Here is a 26388-nt window from a genome sequence, read left to right as displayed (position 1 = left end):
ACTGGCTGAGAATGGTCCTTTTTCTGGTCTCCCAGTCTCTCATCAGACAAAAGCCTGCTCTGCAGAGGACACTACTCCAGGGTCCAACTCTGGCCACGGTCCCCATGTCCCTCCAAGCTTCTGTACTCTAGGAGGCCCCTCCAAACCTGTCAGATCTCAAACCCAAGAAAGGACCCCCGATGAAAGACAAGCGGCTATTCACATGTGATACAGGAGCCTCTACAGGAGGAACGCGGGGTCACCTCTGGGCTCAGATGACCAGAGACACAAACCACTGACTTCGGCACACCAGAAAAGGTACCTGAGAGTGTATATTTATAGAAAGATACATAGAAATGGACAGATGGCATCTAGCTAGAGATACAGAAAGCTCTGTGAGAGAACCACGTCAGTACGTATATATTTGCCAACGGTAGTACACGAGGTTTCCACACCTCCCACAACCAACAATACACAATTGCCCGACCTTGGAAAACCACGCTTGTTTGTGCGGTGGGTTCCCTCTCTGGAGGGCCCCAAAATGAAAAGTCTGGTTTCAGGGACAGTCCTTAAATGTGTGTGTGTGTATCTTTCTAAAGAAGAGAAGAAAAGGAGGGAAAGGAGAAGTGTGTTTTCACGTTGTGCACGGAAGAACGTTTGGGGCAAGGGCGTGATCCCACTGGAAAGGCGTGAAAAATAACTGCAGAAAGGACAGCTCAGGTTTCTAGGTTGGGACATAAACAACAGCGAGGAGGGTCACGCATCTGCAGTCCGCTGAAATCCTTGTAGCACATTACAATCAGTTAAGGGCAAAACAAAATCAGAATAATACTAAGAGGTAGCAGCTGTTTATCTTCTCGGAGATTTCGAGGGTCTCTGGAAGCCGGGCCAGGTAAGGGTGTTCTCCTGGAAGAGATGGGGGTGGGGCACAGCTCTGGCCCCGCCCCACCCCCACCCCCAGGCTGGGAAGGGTGTGGGCCTGCGTGGGAACCCGCAACTGGGAGCTCCAGGGAGTCTCTGACACCTACAGGCCATTTCCAAACCCACAGTCACTTCTTGGGTAAGTTATGCAGTCCCCACAACATATAAATAAAAGTTTAGTTCTGTGTTTCCATATATCTTCTACATGGAGGCTAGCTGAATATTAGTGGAGTAACAATAATTATTAATAACAATAATCGTCATAATAACAATAATTAATAGAATAATAATGCCTTGGGGACACGGGGAAGGGGGGGTCCTTCATATGGCGGGGGCGGGGGCTCTGGGAGGGGCCCTATGTCTGGTAAAAGTGGTGGTAATGGTGGTGGTGTTCGTGGTGGTGGTGGTGCTCATGTCTCTGGACCGCCTGGCCAGCCTGGCTCTCGTACACCACCACGGCGGGCAGCTCCCTCACGTGGTCTCGCCCCATGACGGTGCTGCCCATGGCGAGCGGCGCCTGGAGGCCCCGGCACCCCTGCTGGCTCTCCTTGGCTCGGTGCTTGTGCTTCTTGTGCCCGAGGGGTGCCAGAGTGGGGAGGAGGGCCGGGCTGGCAGCCAGGTGAGCGGATGGGGACACCGCAGGGATGGCGGCTCCCAGAGAGGGTTTGCTTCTTGCCCCTCTAGCCACGTGGCCCACACCCACACTCTTGCCCTGGGCCTTGGGGGACCTCACAAAGTGCTTGCTCCCGTCCTGGGTGCCCCGGAGCCGCTGCTGGACCTCCGAGACCTTGGCGAATGGGGTGTCAAGGAAGTGGAAGGGGCCTGGGTCCGTGCCTTGGGGCTTTCGGTGTGGGATGTGGATGGCTTCTGGCTCATGGGAGCGAGACCGAGTGGGGTTGGAGGTGCGGGGGGGCAGTTCTGACTTCTGGGCCACTGACGGGGAGCCTAGGAACCAATGCAAGAGATATGTAATGAGCACCTACTGTGTGCCAGTGCTGCACTGTGCCCCGGAAGTGATCCCTACCCCCAGCTCTCCAAGGCTGATAAAGGCCAGCTGTTCTTTATCAAGAGTCCCCCCTCCCACTGCTCCCCGCTGCCTTGGAGGAAACCATTCTGAAATGGAACTCTGCCCTCTGCTAAGTGGGAAGAACTGTGTCTTTGTTAGGTCTTTAAAAATAATTCTCCTTCCTAGAGAGAGTTGCGAAAGAGAGGGAGACAGAGACTGATAACTGTCTGAGGTCATGGGAGCAAGAAAGAAATCGGTAGGAATATTCCTACACTTATTATAGAGTTAACCCCAGAGGAGTTAAACACGGGGTGGGGGGAGCGAAGAATGGAATTGGGGCTGAAATTCCGTGAGCTACATTTTCATTGATCTCAGCAAGCGCTAAGATGTCAAGAGCTAATAAGGACAGAGCAGCGTTTTGCTTAGTGAAGTGGGGGTCCTCACCGGAAGAAACAGCCGAGAGGGGAATGGGATGGTGGGCTGGGGTACAGCTCGGCACTGTTGTTTTTCATTGTATGATAAGCCCTCGGATGCTATTTGATTTGGTTTACTTTGTGCATGTATACTTTAATTTTTAAAAATGTTTTTAATGGCATCCCCTGCAACATCTGACCAATCAGAGCTACACCTTCCCCCAGCCCAGGGGGAACGGTGAACCCCCACCCACCTGCCCACCTGGCCATGCCATCTCCCCGCCCCACCTTACCAGGCCCAAACTGGGACGTGTAGTTTTCTATCCCAGCGAGATCTAAGTAGTGGTTTCTCCTCTCAATGTTCTCATCCACGCAATGGTGATAGCAGCCAGACTGCTCCAGGCGGCTGTCACCCTGGAACCTGTGGCAGGAAGGCAAGCGAATGGGTGGGCAATGGCCCCCCGCGGGTGGGGGGGGCAGTCCCACAGGTTACTGGGAAGCCACCAGGACAAAGACTTGTGGACCCTTTGTTAACTTCCTTCCAGGCCTGGGGCAGGCGGGCGGATGGGAGGGGTCATGTCAGCACTCTGTACCTGTTTCCTCCCTTGCCCGTGGAGACAGAGACCCCTGCCTGGCCTCCCTGAGCCTCCTGGGAGAAAGAGACAGGGACATTGTTTCGAAGGCCCAAAGCAAAGGAGAGGATACTGGCCAAAATTTAAGGATGCCCCAAAACCAGGCTTCAAACCACATGTGCCTGCTGCAGGCAGGCGGCCTAACTCCAGCCTGGTTCTCCGGCAGTTGTGGGCAGCACAAGCCCGAGACGCCGGAGTTGAGGCTGGCAGACTCGTAACCGAAGCCCAGAATAGGTCGTCCCTGTGTGTATGGGGAGGGAGTGGGGGGAAGGCGCTGCCAGGGGCCACCTTTCTCCCCCGGGGCGGGGGAGTTCTGGGCTCCCTGCCCTCCTCTTCATGGGCTTCCATGATCTGCCCACATCCACCTCCCCCAGCATAGCACCCTACATCTGCAGCCAGCTGGGGTACCTCGGATTGTTAGCGCCCTCCCCACATCACGCTGTGTCCCCTGCTTGGACTGCCTTCTCTCTCCCCTGTGCTGGTGCTTCTCAAACTCCAGACATTTCCTTTCCATTTTCACAACAGGTATTCACATACCTCATGTGCTGTACAGGACTGCTGTGTAGCACCGTTACTTTATATTACCGTTTACGCAATACTTTCAACAGTTTCTCTTTTCTTCCCACCCTCTTGTTTCCCTTCTTGCCATTAAAGAAATAACACCAGGTAAAAGGTAACTGCAGACTTACAACCCCTTATCCACAATCCTTTAATCCAAAGAGCCTGAAAACAAAGGTTTTTCATAGCCCATTTGGCAGCCAAGCCTGCCCTAACCAGATGGGAGGGTAGCGACCGTCTTTAACTCCGTGTGACCCTTCACACATCTCCCTGCACGAATATACACATGCTGCCCAGACCCGAAATATAACATAAGAAATACACCAGGGGCACCTTTCCAAACCCAAGGAGCGCTAAATTCCAGAATATGTCCAGCCTAAAGTGTTTTGGATAAAGCAATGTAGACTTACATTTAGTTATTTTTAAAATTCTAGTTTTGATTTTTGTTGTTTTGAGGTTTGTGAGCCTCTGAAATTGCTGCCCCACGAAGAGAGCGCAGACAGGCGCCTCCTGCTCGAAGCCCTCAGGCGCAGGCACACAGCTGGCGCTCAACACCGTGCCAGGCGCCCGGGCTGCCCCTCCGCCCGCACCGCGGTACCTGAGGGGGGCTCGCTGCTTCTTCTCCCAGCTCCGCAGCTCCTCAGCGGGCTTGGTCTCCGCTCTGGGCCTGGTGCTCTGTAGGTCTGAGTCCCGCCCGAGAAACAGCGTGGTGAGCAGCACGCCCCTGTGCCCGCCGGCCTCCTGGCGCTGCCCAGGTCTGCCAAGCCGCCAGGCAAGCCGGCCCCAGCAGCTTCCCAAAGGCTCCGTGGCGCGGTTCTCAAAGCCAGGACTAGAGGGAGGGGTCTCGAAGCCACCTGTCTCCTTACATCCTCCCCGGACGCCTTTGCTGGCCTTCAAGGCTCCGCCCAACCTCCCCGCCCATCACAACACAGGCCTTGACTATCGCCGTCTGCCACGCGCTTGCCCACCTCCAAGGCTTCGCTCACACAGGCCTTCCATCCGGAATCCCCCCGCTATTCAAACCCTTCTCCTAAGACCCGCTCCAAGCCCACCCATTCACGAAGTAGCTCCCAGCAGAAGCACCTCGCACCCCCCTGCACTCCCCGCAGGATGCCCCCGCCCCTCACCTGGGTGATTGAGGAGGATGCTCCTCTTCCCCTGGCTCCCATCGGGGGCCACGGTGAGCTTCACCCGCAGCGTCTTGCTGGATGTCGGGGAGTGGTTGACGGAGGAATCGACCACCTCGTAGATGGTGTGGAGCAGGCTGGTGATGTCCTGGGTGGGGGAGGGAAGCAGAAACCACACGCGGCTTCAGCCAGGGTGCATTTGAAACCGGAATCAGGCCTCGTGAAACCTGAAACGCTGAACCCCTCTGGTTCCCCAAAGCCCAGCCTAAGGCAGAAACGTGGCAGGGAGAGTTTCATTTGGGAAGGGATCCTGGGAAGGAGTGAGGGAGCAGGGAGAGTGAAGGGGGGACACCCATAAAAAGCCTGGATGAGGTCACGGCCATAGGCAGTTGGGCTCAGTGGCCCGGGGCCCTCGGAAGTCGCCTCCGAAAACTCGCATCCCTCTGGGATGGGGCTGCCTGGGCAGGCCTCACGGCCGGACTCTGAGGCCATCCAGCGAAAGGAGCCAGCTCCCAGGCACCAAAGAAAGCTATTATGGTGGGCACTGCCCACCACAGCAACAGGGGAGCTTAGAGTGGGCCAGGGACTATGGGGCGGCCATCCACAGTGTCTGCCTCGGGTCTGATGAGGACCTCCTGAATGAGAAACGGAAAAGCAAATGTGTCCCTAAAGATAAACTATTCTGTGAGAACTCGGCCCAGTCTCCTCTTGTCCCTGGGCCTCAGTTACCCCCTCGGCCAGACAGTGGTCTCCAATCTATGGTCCATGACACATCTTAGAGACTTCTGCATGGGGATGGAGGGGTGGGCCCGGTCCCCCTCACTAGGTCTCCCCTGGTCCTGGGCATCTGCAAGGTCGTTTGTCTGAGTGGAGGCTTTCTGCTTGACTTGACGTTGGAAAGCACTGGAAAAGGTACTCACTCTCTCTAGGTCAGGGCCACAGATGGTCCATTATCTGCCCAGGAACGCTTCCTGGACAGGCTCAGCCCTCCCTTTATCCCCCATCCGTCAGTCCTTGAGGCAGTGGACACCAAGCACTACCATAGCCAGGCAGGGACGTGCAGGGGTGACTGGGAGTGTGGGGCCAGCTGGGGCACCGGCCCTGCCCACAGGAGGTGGCAGCCGCTCAGCTCAGCTGACTTGCCCTATGGCAACGCAGGCTGAGGGTCATCCCAGAGTAGCCAGAAAGCCGGTCTTCTGTTAACTCTTCAAAACCTTTATTTTTTTTTTTTCAACTTCCCATCTCCCCTCTCCCTGCTGCCCCTGGCAACCACCATTCTACTTTCTGTCTCTATGAATTTGATACTCTAGACCCCTCATCTGAGTGGAATCACACAGCATTTGTCTTTTGGTGACTGGTTTATTTCATTAAGTATAATGTCCCCAAGGTTCATCCATGTTGTAGCATGTGTCAGAATTTTCTTCCTTTTTAAGGCGGAATAATAGTCCACTGTATGGATAGACCACGTTTTGTTTATCCATAGTTACTTCCACTTTTTGACTATTGTGAATAATGCTGCTATGAATACAGGTACACAGGTATCTCTCCAAGACCCTTTTTTCAGTTTTGGGGGGTATATACCGAGCAGTGGAATTGCTAGATCATGTATGAATTCTACGTAAAATGTTTTGAGGGACCCCATGCTGTTGTTCATGGCAGCTGCACCTTTTCACACTCCCACCAATAGTGCACAAGGGCTCCAATTTTGCCACTTCCTCAGCAACACATGTTATTTTGTGTCCATTTTTATAGCAGCCATCTTAATGCGTGTGAGGTGGGATCTCACGTGCATGTCCCTAATGATGCGTGATGCTGAGCATCTTTTCATGGGCTCATTGGCCACTTTTATATCTTCTTTGGAGAAATGACTATTAAGATCCTTTGCCCATTTTTGATTGGATTATTTCACTTCCTGTTGCTGAGTTTTAGGAGTCCTTCACATACAGTATCCTGGATATCACTCCCTTATCAGATATATAATTTGCAAAGATTTTCTCCCAGTCCACAGATGAACTTCCACTTTGTCGATTGTGTCCTTTGATGCACAGAAGTTTTTAATTCTGATGTGCTCCCCATTTACCCACTTTAACTTTTGTTGCCTGTGGTGATTTTTCAGAACACCCTCTGGGGGGCTGGGCCAGAACATCTGGGGGCTAGATTAGGATCGTGGGGGCAGCCGGTTTGAGACCCAGCGTTGGAGCACTTGCTGGCTTACTCGGCGACCCCAGCTCGTCCGGTGAGGCCCACAGGGGTGTCTTCTCCCTTCTCCTCCCTGGAGCTGCTCTGCACAGCTACGTTTGCCCCCTGCCTCTCCGCATCTTAGGAAGCCCGTGAAGGAGGCGTCATTATCTCCATTTTACAGGTAAGGAAACAGGAGGTCCACTAACATCACCCCCCAAGCATTGTACTGCAGGCCTGGGGCCCTGGTGTGTGATCCCAGAGGGTCCCGGCTGACTCAGGGTCTAGGTAAAAGCATGCTTTGGCTGTCGCAGCTGGAAAATCAACGCTGTTGGCTTCACAGAGCCTGGCACAAAGGAGTAGGTGCCCGTGAATGTTTATTGCACAAACGCATGCCTGAAGGATAAACAGGTACTTTCTTCTGAGTTGGGAAGTTGGCCCAGATGCCAGACTCTGGGCTGTGGCTGCAGTGAGGTGGGGGCCCATCTGCCCTTGCACGCAGAAACGTGTGTGCTGACGGCCAGAGCTCGGGGAGGGGAATGGTGTTTACAGCCAGGTTTGAGGAGTGGCTTTGGGGCTAAAAATAGACCAGGGGAGACACCAGGCTGGTTCCTCCCTGGACTGGGAGCCAACCTCCTTGAGGAAGACAGGACCCGGTGGGGGCTTTCTCTGAGGGCAGCCTGGGGCACTCTCCTTGGAAACCCTCACTTCCTTGCTGTTCCTCTTGTTACCAAGGGGTACAGGAGGGCGGGACGCAGAATCAGACAGCAGGGTCTGCCCACAGTTCCTGCAAGGCCTCAATGGTGGGGGGCAAACACGTGTACGGTTCAGCCGTTCCTGAACCAGAAAGGGATGAAGGAGGCAGCTGCCAGGGGCTGTGTCGTCCCAGCCGCTGCAAGTGTCAGGCGACACCACGGTGCCACCACATCCTTGAGAAGCCAGCCTGGCTGCCCGTGCGGCCTTAACAAATAGCTGGGCCAGCCCACCTCAGCTCAGCTCCCCAGGTTCCTAGCCTGCACCACATTTCCCTGTGAGGATAATTGAGGATAACTAGACCACAGCTGCCATTCCCAGAGTGGCTTCTCACTGCTTCCGAAAAACAGTAACCCCCCACCCGAAGCATCGCAGCTGGAGGGGACTTGGGGGTGTCACCTAAGCCATCCCCTGCCTCCACTACTGTCCAGCACCCAGGCTCCTCTGGGGGCTTTGCCTGCTCAGAATCTATTGCCTTGTCCTAATATTTGACTTTATTTTGCAAGTGAAATCCATCCCCCCCCCACACACACACACACTTTCGGTCAATGTGCGTCATGTATCAGAGAAGTCCCCGGCTCCGGAATGAGCACGTGGCCATTGAAAGCAGCACAAACCCGTGACAAAAATGGCCAGACGTGTGACTCACTTGGAGCCAGTGAAATTCGGTTCTGGAACTTCTGCTGACCTTCTGAATTGGGAGAGATGCTAAGAGGATGGGATATAGGTTTAACTGTCAGTAATCATCTTGCTACTGCCAAAGGGAGAGGCTACCTGATAATAAAGGGATGGAGGACATGGACCCGTGAAGCCACGGAGCCTCTAGATCCAGCCATGCCTGAAGTCAGCGCCTCCAGGACCAAATATCTGTTCCATGCACCAGTATATTCCTCTGTTTTACTCACAGCAGTTTGTGCTGCTTCTGTCACTTAGATCCCAAAGAATCCTGAATGACCAGAAGTCACTCACAGCTTCTCCCCCGACCCTGTTCTAACATCCCCTAAACCACAGCCAGAGGAAGAGACGGCCTTGTTTCCCTCAGGTCTCCCCTCTGGCAGCTTCTCCTGTCCCATCTGCAGAGAAGAAAAGCCTGAGCCTGAGCCGGGACAGGGAGACAGGACAGCAAAGCGTCAGTGCTCTCTGGGAACAGCCCCAAAGCCCTCACATGCCGGAAGGGAGGTGGGCGGGGGTCAGCCACGCTGGTCTCAGACCTCTGCAGGGACCTGTGACAGGCCCCACACCTGAAAACCAGGGCCTCTTGGGAAGGGAGAGGATGTCAGAGAGGAAAAGAAACAAGGAGGCAGAAGAGATGACCCCCAGGCCCAGGCCACAGCACTCATTCAGACCAGGTCACGGCCCCTTCTCCAGCCTCCACTGGCTTCCCCTCGGCACTGGAATCAAAGCCAGACGCTTCCCAGGGCCTCCAGGCCCGCGCAGGACCTGCCCTGCCGGCTCCAGCTGCAGCCACGTCTCTCCCAACAAGGGGCCACGGCACCAGTCTCCCACAGAGCTCGCCCAGCTCGGCACGCCGCATGGCTCAGCTCCCACGTCCCCTCCGCCTCAGGGCTTCCGGGGACACTCCTAACCATCTCTGTGGAACAGCTCTGCTGTTCCCCTCACAGGACATGGCACACCTTCCAATCATCCCAGAATAGTTGGGGCTCCGCCTCCCTCATCAGGCTGTCAGAGCTAGACAGCTAGGAACCATCAGTGCTGCTCCCCACCGTGCTCTCACATCTAGTGCATCATAGATGCACACAGTAGGTGCTCAGTATGCAGACACAGGTATGGAGAAAGGGCGAGAGGAACACAGGGAGGAGAGGGCAGAGGGCTGAGGGGAGAGACAGGCATGTAGAGAGAAGGGTGAGGAACACCAGGTGGTGACGAGGCCATAAGCAGAGCCGCTGCACAGCCCTCAGGGTGGTGGTGGGGGAGGCGGGGGCTCATTCCTGTATCGGTGGAAGGGGGCCTGTGTGTACCCACCCGCCCTAGCTGCTGGGCATGCTGGCTGAGGTGGGAAGTGTCCCCCACCCAGAGCTCTGGGCCACAGAGAGAAGGAAGCGGGACAGGATTCTGTTGGGGACCAGGACGCGCCTCCGGGGGCGCCTCGGGGCTCTGCACCTGCCTGCTGGCTGCTCTTTCCACCGTTCCACCGGGGAGCAGTGCCTCGGCTGGTGCAGGGGCCCCTCCTCTCTGTCACTTCTCCCCAGTCCTTGGGCAGCCCTGGGACACCTCTCCTAGTCTTCCTGAAGCTCCCAGAAGCCGTGTTTCCATCAAATCCCCCCCAGCCCCCCACTCCTGTTACAGCTGCCCTGAGGAGCAGGACCTGCTTCAGGAGGAGGCGAAGGGGCAGCCGTGGTCAGGTGGTCAGGCCCAGGATGAATGTTCCCGAGCCCGAGGGCGTGGCTGTGGCAGGAGGCCAGGCAGGCACTCACCTCGCGGGTGACCTTGCCATTGTTGTCAAAGTCGTAGAGGGTGAAGGTCCACTCCTGCCGGCTGTCCTCTTCCACGGACACGTCACACTGTAGCTCCTGGGCACAGACAGATGACACAATGGCATGACTACTCACCCAGCGGCTGGAACACCGGGAGGCCGGGTCACAGGGCTGCCACCTCACCACTGCCCTCCCCAGGCCCTGTGTGAAGGGAGAGCCATGACCAAGACTTAACGGGCCCGAGAGAGGCTGGGCCAGGCAGAGGAGGTCTGGCTTGGGGAGAGATGCCTGCAGGGGTGCCAGGCCCTGCTGGGTCCTCAAAGGCAAACATGAGGGGTGCGGGTCCGAGAGGGGGCTTTGTGGCCTCAGAAAGACTGAACTTGGACCAAGGACTAGCAGCTGCTGGGAGACATAGGGCCCAGTAACTGGGGAAGCCATGTTGTGACTCCCAGGGTGGCCGCCTGACCTGGAAGATGGGAGAGAACGAGCAGCCTCAGGTGCCCGCCCACGTGTGGCCCCGCACAGCCGCGCGTCCACGACCCTGGGCGTGTCTTCTCTGTGCCTCCGCTGTCCCTCATGTAAATTATGGAAAACGGCAGTATTGCCTTCATAAAATTATTGGGAGCATTAACTGGCACACCTCTTGTCCCCTGGGTCTCCCTGCAGCTGCGAGGGGCAGCCCCCAACATCCCAGCTCAAGCACCCGGCTTCTGTGTCTGGGGGCAGCCCTGAAGGAAGAGCCAAGGATTGGGTTGCATGCGTGGGGTGGGGACCCCAGAGACAAGTCTGAGGGCACTGTGTCCAGCCCTGGGAGGGACCCCAGAGGCACTGCGCCCCCGCTGCCCTGGCCGTGACCCGCCCTTCACTGGCTTCCCTCCGTCCCTGTCCCCGCCCCCTGGGAACACCCGGCTAGTCTTCTTGTCTCGGGGTCTGCTTTGTGAGAACGGGCAGCCACATGGCGACTGCCTGGCACATAGAAAACGCCTGCTAACGGTAGTCGCTGCTGCTTGTTCTCTTTGCTGTGATGATTAATACAAAAATGACTTCATATCATTGCTCCCACGACCCAAGGTATCTAACTTAGGGACTCTGAGCCGGGAAGCGGTGAGCTCTGTTGCAGGCCGGATGTACGCAGGGGCCAGCTGAACACCAGAGTGTTGCAGAAAGGACGGCCACGTGGGGAAAGAGACTCTACAAATGGCCTTTCATATCCACAAGATTCTATGAGAACAAGCAAAGATGCTCCCAGGCCATCCTGTTCCACGTCTTGCCTCGCCCTCCACTCCTTTTGCCATGCCCAGCTGGCATGGTGTGAGGACAGGCTCTGCCCCCCCAGAGGGGTGGTTCCTGGCTCAGGACACTGGCAGGAATGAGGCCGAGCACGGTGCCCCTGCCCCCGCTTCTGCAGCTCAAAGCCAGTTCCCTCCAACAGTTCTTGGGCAGGTCTCCCATGCTGAGTTCAAAGTCAGCCTCCCCTCAGTTGTGACATGTCCGTATGATACCTGCCAAGTGCCCACTCTGCTCTCCGAGGCACGGTTTCAGGAGGCACAGCACTCACCCCACACACATGCTCCCCGCCCGACACACACATGTGCACACACATGCACACACACACACACACACACACGTGTGCACACACACACACGCACAGCGTTTACCTAATTCCCTCTCCCTGGCCCCTTTACTGGGCTCCAAAGGCAGCTCGGGTTTGAAGTTCAGGAACAGGGTTGAGTGACTATCTCCCCCATGCCCTGTCATGTGCGTCTCCCCCACCACCACCTGGAATTCTCAGGTCACTGTTCCTCATGGACCATGGATGAGTCCCAGGCAGTCGGCCGGCCCCCTTCGAGAAGCAGACCCATTTGGGCTTCCCAGGAAGTCAGGCGCCTGTGCCCGGGCCGTCCCTCTGCCGTCCACGCAGGAGGTGAGCGGCCTTCACATGTGGGCAGGCCTCACCTTCCCCCTCGAGAAGCACCGCAGAGAAGAGAAAACCTTTCTCTCCGGGCCCAGGGCCAGGAAAGGAGACTCACCTCAAATTTCAGCTGCTTTTTGGAGCCTGGGCAGGAGTCCCCCGACTTCTCCATCCTTTTCTCATCTCCACTGGCCAGCCCGTCGGTCTTCTCGGGAGGCAGGGCCACTGCGGGGGAGGTAAGTGAGATGCCGGGCTTTGGGGCCACCGCGCTCACTGTGGCTTTGTTGTGGGGCCTGCGTGGAGGACCCCCAGGAGGCTGGGGCCCCTTCGTGCCCTGCCCATTTGCTGGGGTCAAAATCGCTCCACGTTCTGGCCTCTGGTAACGTCGGGGGCTACCCCAGTGGAGACCCCCTCCCAGGGTGTGTCCACACCGGTCACTGAGGTGACCATTGGGCCTCTCAGGCCTCTGTTCTCTGCCCCAACTTCACAGCCCAGGTAAGCAGCCTGCAGCCACCCACAGTATCAGACCAAAGGGCAGGTGGATGTGGGCAGAGGGGTGGTTTGGAGCAGGGAGAGGAAGCTAGTGGGTCATGGCCACACAGCCTCGCTGCCTTTCATGCTGACATCTTGGCTTCCTCAAAGATGCCACCTGCCCGGGCCCAGCGTGCAGCGCGTTGGTGGGTGGTCAGGAGGAGTGACAGCAATGGAGCTCAGCGGGGTTGGTGAAGGGCCCATGCGCCACCGGCACACACATGGGTGCGCACGTACGCACACAGCTTGGTCCTCAGCAGCGAACAAACCCTGTGTCTTTCATTCGGCTCCTGCTCACTCAGGGGTCTCCCCCTCCGCCAAAGGTTACGGTCCTTTGTGTGCTTCCAGGAGCAGTGGGGAGGGTGGGCGTGATAGCCCATGACCTACGGATACTTTTGTCCCATGAAGACCCCCAAGAGGTGCCAGGAGGGCAGCCCAGGGTAGCAGCCATCGTCCCCAACCTGGGACCCAGCCTATAAGGTGCCATCAAACCTTGAAATGTCCCACAAGCCTCCTGTGGCCCCCTCTGCCCATTTTGTCTCTGCCTGAAAAAGGGGCACAGGTTGGCCTGGAAACAAGCTTTTCCAGAACATGTTCACGGCTCTTCTCTCATTAGGTACCCTCAGCTGCCCTGGGACCGCGATTCTGTTCTTTTTTTACAGATGAGCGAATGGAGCCTGGCCTCCACTGGAGAGACCTCCCCTGACGCCCGACTCGAGAATGGACCGAGAGGGCCACGTGAGGAGCTGAGACACCTGGGCAGTGGCCCCAAACGGGATGCCTGGAGAAATGCGGTGACTAGGCCAGGAAACTAAGTGGGGGGGGCTTCACATGTCCCCCCACCACACGCACACACCCCAGCTCTGCAGACTAGGACCCAAGAATGGCTGCTGGGGAGAGTGTGGCAGGGGGTCCCCAGTTGGAACTGGGCCCCAGCTCTCCTGTCTTCACAGCAATGATCTCAAGCACTTCCTGCGGTACCCCTCACACCTTGGTGCCCTCTGTGCATAAAAGTGAGGCAGTGACGTCACTCAGCACCAGGTCCAACGCAGCGCTGACTAAACACTGACTCACTCAGTCCTCACCACAACCCTGTGAGGCAGTTACTATTATTAGCTCCGTTTTCCAGATGGGAAAACCGAGGCCACAGAGAGGCTATGTGCTTTGTCAGTAAATGATGGGGCTGGCTTATGCTGGGCGGCCCCTCTGTGATGATCCTGGCTTGGTGCAGGACACCTGGTCCCTCTCTCAGTCAGCCTGGAAAGAGGATTCCGACTCTGCGGGGTTCTGAGCCTCCCTGTACTGCGTGTGGTCATGTGACTTCTCTAGATGGCTCAGTTCCCCCAACTGTAAAACGGGGATGCGAACAGTCCCCTCCCCGGAGGGTTGTTGTGTGTATTCAATGAGCTACGACTGAAAGGCCAGAGCCCAGGACCCATTGGTAGTAACAGTTAGGTGAATGGCGGCCCCTCCCCATTTACTCTTTTGGGAATCAGCAGAGTTGGCAGCTAAGTTTTCTCCAAATACAAAAGGACACAAAAGCATCACATCACATACAGGCAGCGCAGGGTGGGGAGCAGTCCAGGCAGGCGGGAGCAGGAGGGCCACGGCAGCAAAGGCCACGGCCGGCTCCGTCCACAGCTCCCTTCTCCCCAGTCTCAGCTAGGCCTGGGGCCAGGGCAGCCATGCCCAGTGCCTCCTTCCTTCTCTTCGCCCCGGCACACCCAGCTGGCAAAGCCCCACAGCAAGGCAGCAACTCCCTCGAGCTGTCAGAGGCTCTGGCTAGAGACCCCCATCTCAGTCAAAGAGCCCAGGTCCCTCCTGGTGCCTTCACAGAATGAGGCCAATGAGGACAAACCAAAAAGAAGACCTGGCTCCTTGAAGACCTCCGGAGTGGGGGGCACTGGGCATCCTCACTGTTGGGGTGGTTGTCAGGGGACAGCCACCGACAGTGACCACTCTCTGCCATCTCTGCTCCTCCCCAATGGCCAGAAGGTAGCCCGCTCCAGTGTCATGCCGAGCCCGGGAAAGTCAGGTGAGCGATTAGCCAGTGACCCAAAGGCAGCCAAGCATACAGCCTGGGCCACCCTGGTTCCCCTACCCCAAATCTGCTGGTGTCCTGCGGGACCACACAGGGTACAATGCACAGCCACTCCCGCCAGGCCACGAAGTGGCAGGCACTACTGTCATCCTCATTTAAAAGGGAGCAAGAAGGTCTAGAGGCTTGTCTGAGAGTCAGGGGGCGGGTCTCTCCCTGTCCCCAGCACTAAGTGAAGCCCTGAGCTCCAGAAGCCCCGGCATCTCCAATAGGTACAGCCGAGTGTCCTGGTTGACGGGGCACACTTGGACTCATATCCTGGGTTCATATCCTGATTCTGCCACTGACCTGGGCAACCTTGGGCTAGGCACTTGGCTTGTCTGGGTCTCTGTCTTGTCATTTGTAACACGGGGATGAAGTGGTCTCCCCCCAACAGGGCTACTGGGAGACGGCAATGAGGAAACTGCCTACTTAGCACCGTGGCCTGCACACAGTAAGTGCTCAATAAATTTGAGCCTCGCAAAAGATGTAGATGAGCCATGGTCCCAGCTGACAGCCCAGATCCAAATGATCCCCCACCCCAAACCTGCCCCACTGCAGACACCAGAGTGCTATCTGACCTACAACATCCTCTTTTCACCTACCGCCCCCCCAACCCTGGAGGGCGGAGCTGGGGGAGCTGAGAAGAAAAAGAAAAAGAAGAAAGAAAAACAAAGGCCAGCTCCATCTTCAAAGCTGCTGCCTCCCTCCGCAGAGGTCCTGGCTGGAGATGTAAGCCAACCAGGCTTATCGAAACCAAACTTCAAGTTCAAAGGGAAGTTATCAGAAAACCACCTTCAGGTTCAGTGTTGCCTTTCAAGTTCCACTTGATAAAACCCAAAGAAAAGAAACCTCTGTCCCCGCGCTCTCCTTCTGCGGAGCGGCCTCCCCTTGCACATGAAGAGCCTGTCGTCCAGCAGGTCCCCCTCCGCCCCCCTCCCCTTCTCCTCTCCAAGGAGGGGGAATATCCCCCCAGCCCGTCTCGCTCTTCATGTCTTCTCCACAGAGCGGGATGGCCTTACTGTCCTCCCCCATCCCACCCCAGCGCAGGAAACCACCATACGCCCACTGGGGACCCCTTCCAGCATGGGGCTGGGCACAGGTGGGTAGTAGAACTGGGGACCTGGGGGCCAGGAATGAGGACAGTCAGCACCCCCTTGCCCCACCTAAGGTGGCCTTTCACCCTCTCACTGTCCCCTATCCAATGGCCAGAACAGACGCCAGAGAACCGATCAGAAAGCCTCGCAGACCCCAAAGCCAGAGGCAGAAGCTGGGACTCGGGGGCCCTCTGAAAGCATGCCACACCAGCACCCGCTCCCAGCTGTCTCCATACAGAACAAACTGCCATTCATCCATCCATCCATCCACCGTCAGGCTCACGGGCGGGCGGGAGACGGGAGAACGGTGCTCACCACAGGCTGCCGGGTCGAACCTCGGCAAAGAGAACGAGACTGCGGCCGAGATGGGCTTTGGCTCCAGGTTCGGAGCCTCTCGGTCTCTTACTCCTGCTCATCCCAGTGACTCATTTGCCCAGAGATAATCTTTTGGGGGACATAATTTCAAGGGCCCTCTGATCCCTCTTCAATCTCAAATCACAGTAACGACAGGCGATGCTGCTAATTTGAAAGAGGAAAGGAAGTACGGGAAACGGTGGGAGGGAAGGAAGGGAAGGGCCAGAGCAGGAGGGAAGCAGAGCCCCCCACTTGGCTCTGAAATACCTGTGGGGTGACCGTGGAGCAGCATTGGCACACTACGCCCCAAGACCCAAGCCCAGCCCACTGCCTGTTTTTGTCAATAAAGTTTTATCGGGACACAGTCATGCTTGCACACATTGTGTATGGCTGCTTCACTCTGGCAGAGGTGAGTGGTCGCCACAGAGGCTGCGAGGCCCGCACAGCCTAACATATGTCCTCTCCTGGCCTTTGACTTTAGGTAAAGGCAGCCCCCACCCCCACCAGGGTACCCTGATAAGCAAGGTGCAGGCTGGATTTCAGCTGCTGCTCACCTGGGTGAATGGAAACCCTTGTGCAGTACACAACCTGCCCAACCATACTCAGTAGCCACGGGAGAAAACGAAACGTCAACTCTGCATTCTTAAAACCAAGGCTCAGCTCAAACGAGTCAGGGGGCCATGTGGGGGACTCCTTTTCTTTGGAAACTGCTCCCGGTCCCTCCTGACGCCACAGGGAGCGGGCTGGCTGTGTTTACCAGATGATGGCTCTCCCCCACATTAGCTCCCGGCCTGGCATTGCTCCACCCCCAGCAACTGCCAGATTAAATGCATTACTTGACCATCTTCACCCGGCTCCCTTTGATGTTCCCTTCTCAAGCTTCAAAATACCTTTTGGAGGGAGATCAGACAGCATTAAACAGAATTACTAATTAATTAAGCAAAGTTAAATTTTAAACACTGTTTGTTGTGTTAGCCAAAAGCCTGAACAGAACAGACTTTTTTCCTCCACTGAGATCAAAGACTGTCGCTTCCCTCTCCCTTCCCCCAGTTTACAAAAAAGGGAGAGGGTGGGGAGGAAGGATAGAAACAAGGGTTGCTTGAGGCGCACTGGGGAGCAGTGGGGACACACCTGAATGTGGCCGCTTTGATGCTGCTCTGGACTCCCATCCCCCCACCCCCCATGGACCCAGGGGGAGGCACCCCGGGCTCATCTGGGACAGCACGCCGGGAGAGCCACGGTCACTTTCTCTGGACTGTTTACTCTGGCAAATAGCAGTGACCCAGGGAGCAGGATGGCACAGCCCACCCAGCATGAGCCGCTGACAGCTGGCGCCACCCACACAGCACGAGGAGAAGACGGGCTGTGAAATAAAACAGATCCACCCGCCCGCACCCCACCCTCCTAAGCAGGATGAGCACCTCAGGGCTCTTTCCCCTGGGCTTGGGGTCAGAGTCATTTGGGGTCACTGGGAGACTGGCTCTGGGATGCAGGCTGTGCACTGTACAAGCCTAGGAGGCACCGTTCATAGATCTGTTTATTGCTTCTGACATTTTTTTGGACAGATGGCAGAAAGGTGTCTTCAAGAGGGACCGCTTTCTCTGATTTGCACAAATGCATGTGTGGCTAGCTGACTGCTGTCTAAGCCCGTTCCGCCTAGCACTCGATTCTGTACAGTCCTATCTGGGCTCTTCTGATAGCCTCACAGGGTCCTGCTGCATTGACGCAGCCCGAAAGCAAGTTTCTCGAGAGCTAGGGCCCTGCTGGTCACTGGCCCTGGGTTGCCCACGGCGTATGGCACGTGCCAGATGTGCACAGACAGTCCAGCACCGCGTGCTAAACTGCAGCAAGCCCCACAGGCAAACATGAGGAAGGCTACAAAACACATACACCATAAATCCTGGCTTGAGTGGGGCTGGGGGCTGGCATGGGAAAGGGGTAGGTCTATTCTTGAATCCTGTGCTTCGGCTAAAATTCAAACCCTGAACGATACCAGCTCATTTTAACACAATCCAGAAAGGCCTGGTTGATATTAAACTTTGGAAGAAGAGACAAATTTGAAACACGGTTATGACGAAGTCAGCCCCACCAAAGAGCAGAACTGATGAACCCTCCGATGCGTGGCGGACGCCTCTCTTCACCCAGTTACCTGGCACATGCTCTGCTAACACAACGTAAGATATAACACAAGCCCAAGTTTCCTTGCTGGAGTTTGGACACTCGCCCTAATGTCTCCACCGTCCCTTCTCAATTGTCCCCATACGGATTATCTGCCACAAATATTTTTGTCTCAGGGTGGCTTGCCAGGGTGTTTCTGACTCCCCAACCCCCCGACAGCAGCTGTTAGAGGGAACGCAGATGAATTTTAATATTAGCCTATGCCAAATATAATTAGGCGGGTAAATCTGCTGCCAGTAAAAAGAGAGAGATATCATATGTGCATTCCAGGCCAAATGGTTTCTTGCGTTATCTGCATGAGGCCCTCCCAGGGAGCGAGGGTCCTAGAGATACACAAATCTGTTTCTCAGTGCACGCAGCAGTGGGCTGTCCTGGGGATACTGTCCTGGGGAAGTGCGTGGGTACACGCATCATTTCACTGCGTCCTCTTAACACCATGCAGGGTGTGTTACTGTGTGCGTTTGACCAAAGAGGAAACTAAGCTTAAAAAGCAAACTTGATCAAGCCGTTTCTCTTATGAAAACGATCTGCCTGCTGTTGCCTCTTGGCCCGGTCTCGCCACCGGAACTGCTTTTCATTTTTGGACCCTGCCGTGCTCTCGTACTGTTATCCCTGCCAAGAAGACTTTCTGTCTCTCCAACTCCTGCTCATCCTTCGGGTCTCTGGCTGAAGCCGCCCCACCTCTGAGAAGCATGCCCTCTGCTCTCAGGGCAAGGTTAGGTTTCCTAACTCAGTGAACTGAATCCTCCCACGGGGGCCCCAATATATAGCACAGAGCCTGTCACACTATATATGGCTACGTCGTCATCATCATCAACATGAAACAAGAGCAAGGAACAGAACGAGGACTTGAACCTGGAAGGTGCAGAAACAGAGGAACTAAAATCGCAGTTCTGTGGCTCCAGGGCCACTGGTCTCCCCACTCTGTCCCACCACCGTAGCTGACACCTGTTCCTGCCTGTCCTACAACCATTCTCCTTCTGAGCATAGCATCTGTGCTTCCTCTGGTGGGCCATCCCTCAGCCCCTCTCAATCCACGTGGTTGATGGAGGGCTCACCCCACTCTCGCTTCAGGGACTGACTCAGAACCCAGGCCTGACCCAGCTCATCTCAGCCCGATGGCAACTGTGGCTGGTTCAATGTCAGCAGCAAAGGAGAGTTCGCTGTGACGCGAATGAGCCAAGCTTCCGGGCCCCCTGCCCTGCACGGGCCCCTTCCAATGTGTTTGTGGTTGTTTGTTTTTATGACATTTTCAAAATTAGGTATTTTATCCTTAACCGGTTAAGACTGCTGTCTTGCCATTCTGACGTCCCACACCTCCCGTTGGGTCATGTGATGTTGGAGTGCACACAGGCATTTCTGGAATCCCGCGAAGGGGAGGTCGAGTTGAGGATGTATTTATTTAGGGTTAGTGGGGAATATATCCATATCTATATCTATATGTGGTTCATGCTTATAAAAGAATTGTATATTCTTTTTCTTAAAGAAAGGCCCCCAAAACTGGGTAAGCTTTGGGTCCCACAAAACCTAGATCCATCTTGGCCAGTAAAATGAGGCTCAAACTTTTGCAAGAAGTTCTGAGGCTTGAAAGCTCTCTTTCACCGGCGATGGTTGAGCTCTGAGGATGTGAGCGCCTAGGGCTGGACCGTTATCGTCAACCCCTTAGGTGGACGAGCTAATGGGAGGGCGAAGCGAGAGATGATGGAGGGGGTGAGAGGCAGGAGGGGGGATCTGCGTGCTGATGACATGGTTTGAGCTCCTGGATCTAGCCATCCCTTTTTAGGCGAGATCTACCCTAGGATTTTTCAATTTCATGAGCCAAAGCTAAAGCGAATTTGGGTAGAGCATCCAAAAGAACTAAAAGAATCCTGAATTAACTACCCATTACTTTGAGCTTCTGCTTTTCAGGAAAAACAACCACCCCTAAAACAGCGATTTACCCAATGCAAGACTCTCTAAGGTGGCTTCCGGCAGTTTCCACTAGTGGGTGTCCACCCATTCCTGAGACCTGAAATGCCACCCAGGGTCTCTCTCCTCCCCAGGCTGCATAGGACTATAGGTAGATTTTATTTAAGGGCTAGTTGTGAGTCAGGGGAAAGAGGGAAGAAAAAAAAAAGAAACCCTTCCCAACAAACAGCATTCTGGCCTTTTTTTTTTTTCCTCAGCAGAAGGTTGATGGCCACTCTACTTTGAGGTTCAAATAGGATTGAGACGAAACATCTGTTCAGGGATGGAGGGGAAAACCCCAGGAGAGGAAGAGGGAAAAGGGGAAAAAAAGCCTTCTTTGGGCTAAAAATATCATGTCTCTTCCACTCTCCCCCCATCCTCACCCAAGTTAAAACATGGGATGAAATTCAACTTTTAAAATCTAACCCCGAGCTACTTGAAACTATTAAAGCCTCCTTGGTATCTGACACAAGTCAGAATTTCCACCGCTCAAGCTGAGCTTTCATGAAGAAGAGACTTGACAGAAACTGCTGTCACGGCTGCAACCCGGTCTTGTCGGGGGGGCTGCAGTGACTGGAGTCGGGCCAACTCATGCTGACTCGCGGGACAGGCTCTTAAGTGAGGGAGAGGAGGTGGCGGGGTGTGGCCTGCCTGCCCCCTCCATCTGGGGGTCCAGTGAATCCCCCTACCTCTCAGACATGCGGGGAGCCACCAGCCAGCCCCTCTCACTGACCAGCCTTGCCGGGAAGTCATTTGGAATCATCTGTGGCGACTTCCCGAGGAGACGTCCTCTCTGTCCCAGCTGCTCCCTGAACTCCAGACTCCCGGTCCATCTGCCCACTCAGCATCTCTACTTGGATGTCCAACAGGCATCTGATCTTGAACCCAACATGTCCAAACACAAAAGCCTGGACTGTCACCTGCCAACATTTCCACTTCAGAAGTGACACCACTGTTTCCTTAGTCCCTTAAGCCCCAAATCTACAGTATAGCCAGGTTCCTTTTTTTCCCCATCCACCTCCTCCCCACCCCTCAGCTCCGTCCTCCTCTCCGCGGCTCCCACGCTAGGCCAGTGTCATCACCTCCTCTCACCAGCATTACTGCCATCACCTCCTTCTTCATCGCCTCCTTCCTTCCTCCGCACGGCCCATTCTTTCCAGAAGCCACCATTATCTTGTTAGAATGGAAGTCAAAGCCTGGCACGCACCGACCTACAACTTTCCAAGGGTTTCCCTTCAAAAGCAGCAGGAAGCCCAAGAACATGGTCCCACCCTTGCCGACCGCCACACCCTCATCCCCATGTCGACTCCTGCCACACGGGCCTCCTTTCTGTTCTTCCCTGAACCCCCAGTTCCTTCCATCTTGGGGTTTTGCTCACTCCTTCTGAATGCTCTCCCACACTCGCCCAGGGCTGGCTGCGCCCCAGGGTCTGCATCTCAGCTGAAATGTCACAGCCTCACAGAGGCCTGGTCACACCCTACCCTTCTCAGGGTTTTCCCTCCTTGCAGAGCCCCACAACACAAACTTGCGGACTCACTGTCCGGTTTATTTATTCGCTACCTTCCTCTTTGACGTGGACAGCTGGGCAGCAGGGCCCACCTACCTTGTTTGTGGCTGAGAACCCAGGGCCCAACGGGGCCCCCCACCTGCAGCAGGTGCTCAGCCAGTACTCACTGAATGAGAAGTCAGAGGCCTCCGTTCCAGCCTGTCTGCTGTATGACCTTAGACAGGTCATGTCCCTTCTCTGGGCCTCAGCTTCCCAACCACCAATGAAGGGACTAAAGGCCTTCCTGCCAGGGCTCCTCGGCTCTGTGAAAGGCTGACATCTCACACCTGGAGCCTGGGTGACCTGACCCTGGGCCCTGAGGGGGCTACACCTGAGGGGGACCAGCCTGGGTGGACTGAGGGAGAGGGTCACCAGACCTCAGTAACTTCACGTGTCGACACCATTCTTCCAGTGAGTATTTATTGAGCACTTAAGGTAGACCTGACTCTATGCCATGCACTGGAAGTAGGAAGAGACATTCAGAGATCCTACCAGGATTGACAAAGCTTTGATTTTTAGTAGGCCTTATGTGAGCTGGACTAGCACATGATTATAAATGCACACTGGCTCCTCTTCAAGAAAGATGGGCCCCTGAAACAACAAGGATCATGACCGCGCGCACACAGTGGGCACCTCCTCCGTACCAGCGCTGACCTCTGGGCCTGCATACATGCCCTCCTTGTCTTCACAGAACCCTGAGGAAGAAGTGCTATGACTGCTCCCAATGAGGAAACTGAAGCACAGAGAAGTTAAGAGGCTCATCCAAGGTCACACAGCGAGGCCTGGTAAAGCCAGGCTGGAGGAACTGGGGTCTGACTTGCAGGTTCCCAGGAAGTCAGAACAAAAGGGAGGAAGAATGGTGGACTCTGATGAGAGGAAGAAGAATTTGGGGACCATGCACATCGGGACAGGCCCCCAGGTCTCAGTCCCAACACCAGCACCCCACTTGGCAGGACCAGCTACTCCAGGCTCATCCACCCTGGGGCCAGGGCAGCAGACATCCCACAGGCCCTGCCAGGCCAAACGCAGGCTGGGGCCAGGGGGAAGGCCCCATGGGAGGGGACACTTGACGTCAGCATCCTTTCTGAGCAGGACCAGCAGGTTGGACTGGGCTCTGTCGAGTCAGCCTTCTGTAGAAGGTGCCAAGTGAATGCCACTCTGCCGGCTTTTACCCCCAGGCAAAGAGGCTGGAAGAAACGGGCACTTGGGGATGTTGAGGGTCAGTGGGCAGAGGGCAGAGGGTGAGAGGCAAGGGAAGGGTGGGGAACAGCACTAGGCGGGAGGGAGAGAGGGGGCCCAGAGAGAAGGGGCCTGCGGCCATTCATAGGCCTTTCCCTTCTGACGGGCGCTGAGCAGGGGCTGCAGCCCGGGCTGGTTTGGGAGGACACCCCCCAACCCAGCACTTCCTGGAGGCCGCCCAGGGGGATGTGGGTCTGCCAAACAGAGCTGGCACCAATTTCCACCTCCGGCTACAAGCCACAGTCGGCCACCACCTGTTGTCCTGCCCCAGCGGGGAGGCTGGAAGTCAGGTGGGTGCAGTGTGCAGGTGAACCTCCCTGTCCTCGCACCCCTAGGGGGGTCAGCAGAGAAAGGGTTCCACTCCCCTTCTCCCCACTAAAGCCACGTGTCCCGCCCCTGCCATCCCCAGCCAGCTCTGAGCTTGGGACTTGTGCGGTTACTTTGTTCTTTCCACGGTTCAAAAGGCCCTCCACAGTCCCAGCCCTCCTCAGCCCTCGCACCAAGCCCAGCCTTCATCTCCCATCCCACGTGCTCCCAGCTGGCCAGTTAAGGCGGTTAAGACTCTGGATTAGGGCTGGCTTTACATAACAACGCAGGAGCTAAAGCCATCCTCTCCTGGGATGGCTAAAAGACTTCTTTTTATCTTCACGCCTCAGATGGCCTTTTTTTTTTTTCCTCCCTTAAACAGCCCTCCAGCCCGCCAAGAGGCAATGAACTTGGCCAACAGGAAGACAAAGAGGAGATTCAGGATTCAGCTTGCTCTCCCGGGCCTCAGCTCCAGGCCAGGTGGACGCTTCTCGTCGCCAGGACTGGGCAGCACCTGCTCTCCCCAGGCCTAGCCACGCAGTGGCCAGCCGCGCACAGCCACGTCCCCCAACCTGGGGTGGGCAGCCAGGGAGCCACAAATGGTCACCGGGCCCAGGCACCAGCCAGAGCACCCCACTCTTACTGCTTTATTTACCTACTGTTTTCACTTTTTAATTCTGGCATTAGTCTTTCATTTCACGGGGGATATAGGACCATATTCTTGTAAGCGTTAAACCATTACCATGAACACAACAGTCCTCTTCGACCCCTCTGTGCAATTTTAGTCCCCTCCGCACGTGCTCGGAAGGAGCTACTGGTTTTGTCCGTCTAGGCCTGCAGCTGCACAGTGATGCCATGTGTGGTCCATACACACCCGTATGCAAGGAAACACAGTATCGTCGGGTGCCCATTTTTATATAAAAGATAACACACTGCTTATAGCATAAGGTGTCTTTCTGCAACCTGGTCTGTTTTCCATGTTGTGCTTCTGTGTAAGCATTTGTTTGACGAAAAAGGCTGAAAAGCTTGACCACCAACAACCTAGTCAAAGCCCCGCTGGGAAGCGGAAGCAGGCAAGCGGCTCCCAGCGCCCTTTCTTATAGGGGGTGGCACCAAATTGCCCAGACGCCGTAAGTGACTGGCAAGGTGCCAGGCTGCCCTGGAAGCCCAACGTGCAGCTGGTGGGCCACGGGTCCAGCCTCACCCTCTTTCCCTGACAGGAGCTGGGCCGCTCAGGCCCCTCGTATTTTTCCCACATCCATTACCCAGTGTTTGTAAGTGCTGCCCCCACAGTGGTTCGTCTTCCCTGCCAGGTGCCCATATCCTCTGTGCACCCACCAAGCCCGGCTCCATATCCCCACTCATCATGACAGAGGGCGAGGCGGCCCAGAGAGGGAGGGACCCGATCAAGACCCACAGCAAGTCACTGCCGGCTGGGAGGGGGCCCAGGTCGATGGGCGCCTAGGCCCCTGTTCCTTCTGCCTCACACCCACAGGGCTCCCGCTCTGCATGCAGACACTGAGCAGTGACCCTCCCTTTCAGGGGGAAGTGGATTCCACGGACGGGCCATTTCATGTCTGTTTGTGGGGCAAGACATCGCATTTCATTTCAGACTGAGACTCAGTGGACAGAGAAGTGCCTCATTTTTGGCAATAACCTGGGGTTCAAAAGATGATGGATAGATAGAAAGATAGAGAGATAGTTGGATAACTGGAGGATGGTTAAGTGGATTATGGGATGAGTGATGGATGAAGAATAGATGGGCAGAGGGTGGGTTACGGATGGCTGGGTGATAGTGCTGGCTGGTTGATGGATGAGTGACAGAAGAGTAGGTAGATGAATGAATGGACAACAGATGGAAAGGTGGGTGGTGATGAGTGGGTGGGTCATGGGTTAGTGTGTGGGTGGGTGACGGGAATGTGATGAGTGAGTGATAGCTAGATGAATGGAAGCTAGAGGCGTGGGCAGGTGGGTGGTTGAATGGATAGTGAATGGCTGATAGATGGACTAGGTGGATATATGGATAAATAAGGGAATGAACTTGCTAATAAGTTACCATGTGGATGAGCAAATGAATAGAGAAATGGAGTGAACATTGAAGCCCAGGTAATCAATGTTTCGGGTCACCTCAGTCCCCAGGGCCTACATCCTGCAGACCTTCACCTTCACCTGACTCCCCAGATCTTCTCTCGGCACCAAGTCCTGGCATCTCTCCACAGAGCCAAGGATAACAGCCGAGACTTGGGGGAGCCCCTGAGTGTAGTCACCAGATTGCAGGCAAACACACTCGAGGGGAACACCCACAGCCTGGACGAAACTGTCTGTCCGTGAGACTCCTCCCCGTTGACTGAGGACCTGCTCGCATGTGAGCAAAGTTTGATCGATACCTGGGTCCGCAGCCTGCCTCTAACTCCTGGGCAACTGAGTGACTCTTAAAACAGTGCTTCTCAAAGTGCAGAGTGCATACAAGTCACCTGGGAGCCTACTAAAATGCAGACTGGACTCAGTGGGCCTGGGCTGGAGCCTGACATTCTACAGTTATAGCAGCTCTCAGGCCAGATGTGGCCACAGTCCTGAAGTCTGGCCCAGGTTCCCTGGAGAACCTCTTGGCACCATCTGCTCGCCTCTTAAGGTCCCACAGGACCCCCAAGGCCTAGGTGCCTCCCAGAGACTCCTGGGCCCCCATCTCTCCTGCCAGCTAGCTGCCTGCTACCCGCCCCCACCCCCACCCCCACCCCAGCAATGGGTCTCACTGCCCTAAGGCTACCCCAGTTCAGCAATTCTCTCCTCAGAGTCTGAGTAGACAATGGAAATGCCATCCCACTTAGCAAACACTTTCAGGTGCCATCTGTTCCTTGCACCATCTTGGAGGGTCACCCAGGGAAAGGGCCCTCCTTGCGGCTTGCCCCAAGTCAAGTTAGCACGCCAGTGGCGGCTGACCCTCTCCTCTAGCGTCCCAATTCTTTCCACAACACGGTGCTTCCCTTTGAAGAAAGAAACAGAGGAGAGAGGGAGGGGCTGGTGTGTGCGCGTGTGTGCATGTGCGTGTGCGTGTGTGTGTGTGTGCACGTGTGTGCGTGTGCACTCACTTGTGCTCAGGGGAGTGACATGCATGGGGAAATGGGGAAACATTGTAGCTACTTTAAGTAGTGCTTCTATATGTCTAACCCCATTTGAGGGGCCCATGAGTAGCCGCTAT

General features: G+C 55.7%; 1 protein-coding gene across 1 annotated transcript in view; it reads right to left on the bottom strand.

The window, feature by feature from the left end:
• Positions 1 to 293: 293 nt before the first annotated feature.
• Positions 294 to 26388, bottom strand: part of NKD1 (NKD inhibitor of Wnt signaling pathway 1) — a 74013-nt gene continuing 47918 nt past the window's right edge. The window contains exons 5-10 of the mRNA XM_019643623.1: positions 12033 to 12139; positions 10003 to 10098; positions 4637 to 4784; positions 4108 to 4192; positions 2613 to 2740; positions 294 to 1845 (exon numbers count right to left, since the gene is read on the bottom strand). Of these exons, the coding sequence (XP_019499168.1) occupies positions 1256 to 1845; positions 2613 to 2740; positions 4108 to 4192; positions 4637 to 4784; positions 10003 to 10098; positions 12033 to 12139 (1154 nt within the window). The 3' untranslated portion in view covers positions 294 to 1255. The remainder of the gene's footprint in view (positions 1846 to 2612; positions 2741 to 4107; positions 4193 to 4636; positions 4785 to 10002; positions 10099 to 12032; positions 12140 to 26388) is intronic.

The sequence above is a fragment of the Hipposideros armiger genome, unplaced genomic scaffold, assembly GCF_001890085.2.
Source record: "Hipposideros armiger isolate ML-2016 unplaced genomic scaffold, ASM189008v1 scaffold_4, whole genome shotgun sequence".
NCBI lineage: Eukaryota > Metazoa > Chordata > Mammalia > Chiroptera > Hipposideridae > Hipposideros > Hipposideros armiger.
The sequence above is the reverse complement of the archived record's forward strand: the minus strand, read 5'-3'. Positions and strand labels throughout refer to the sequence as shown.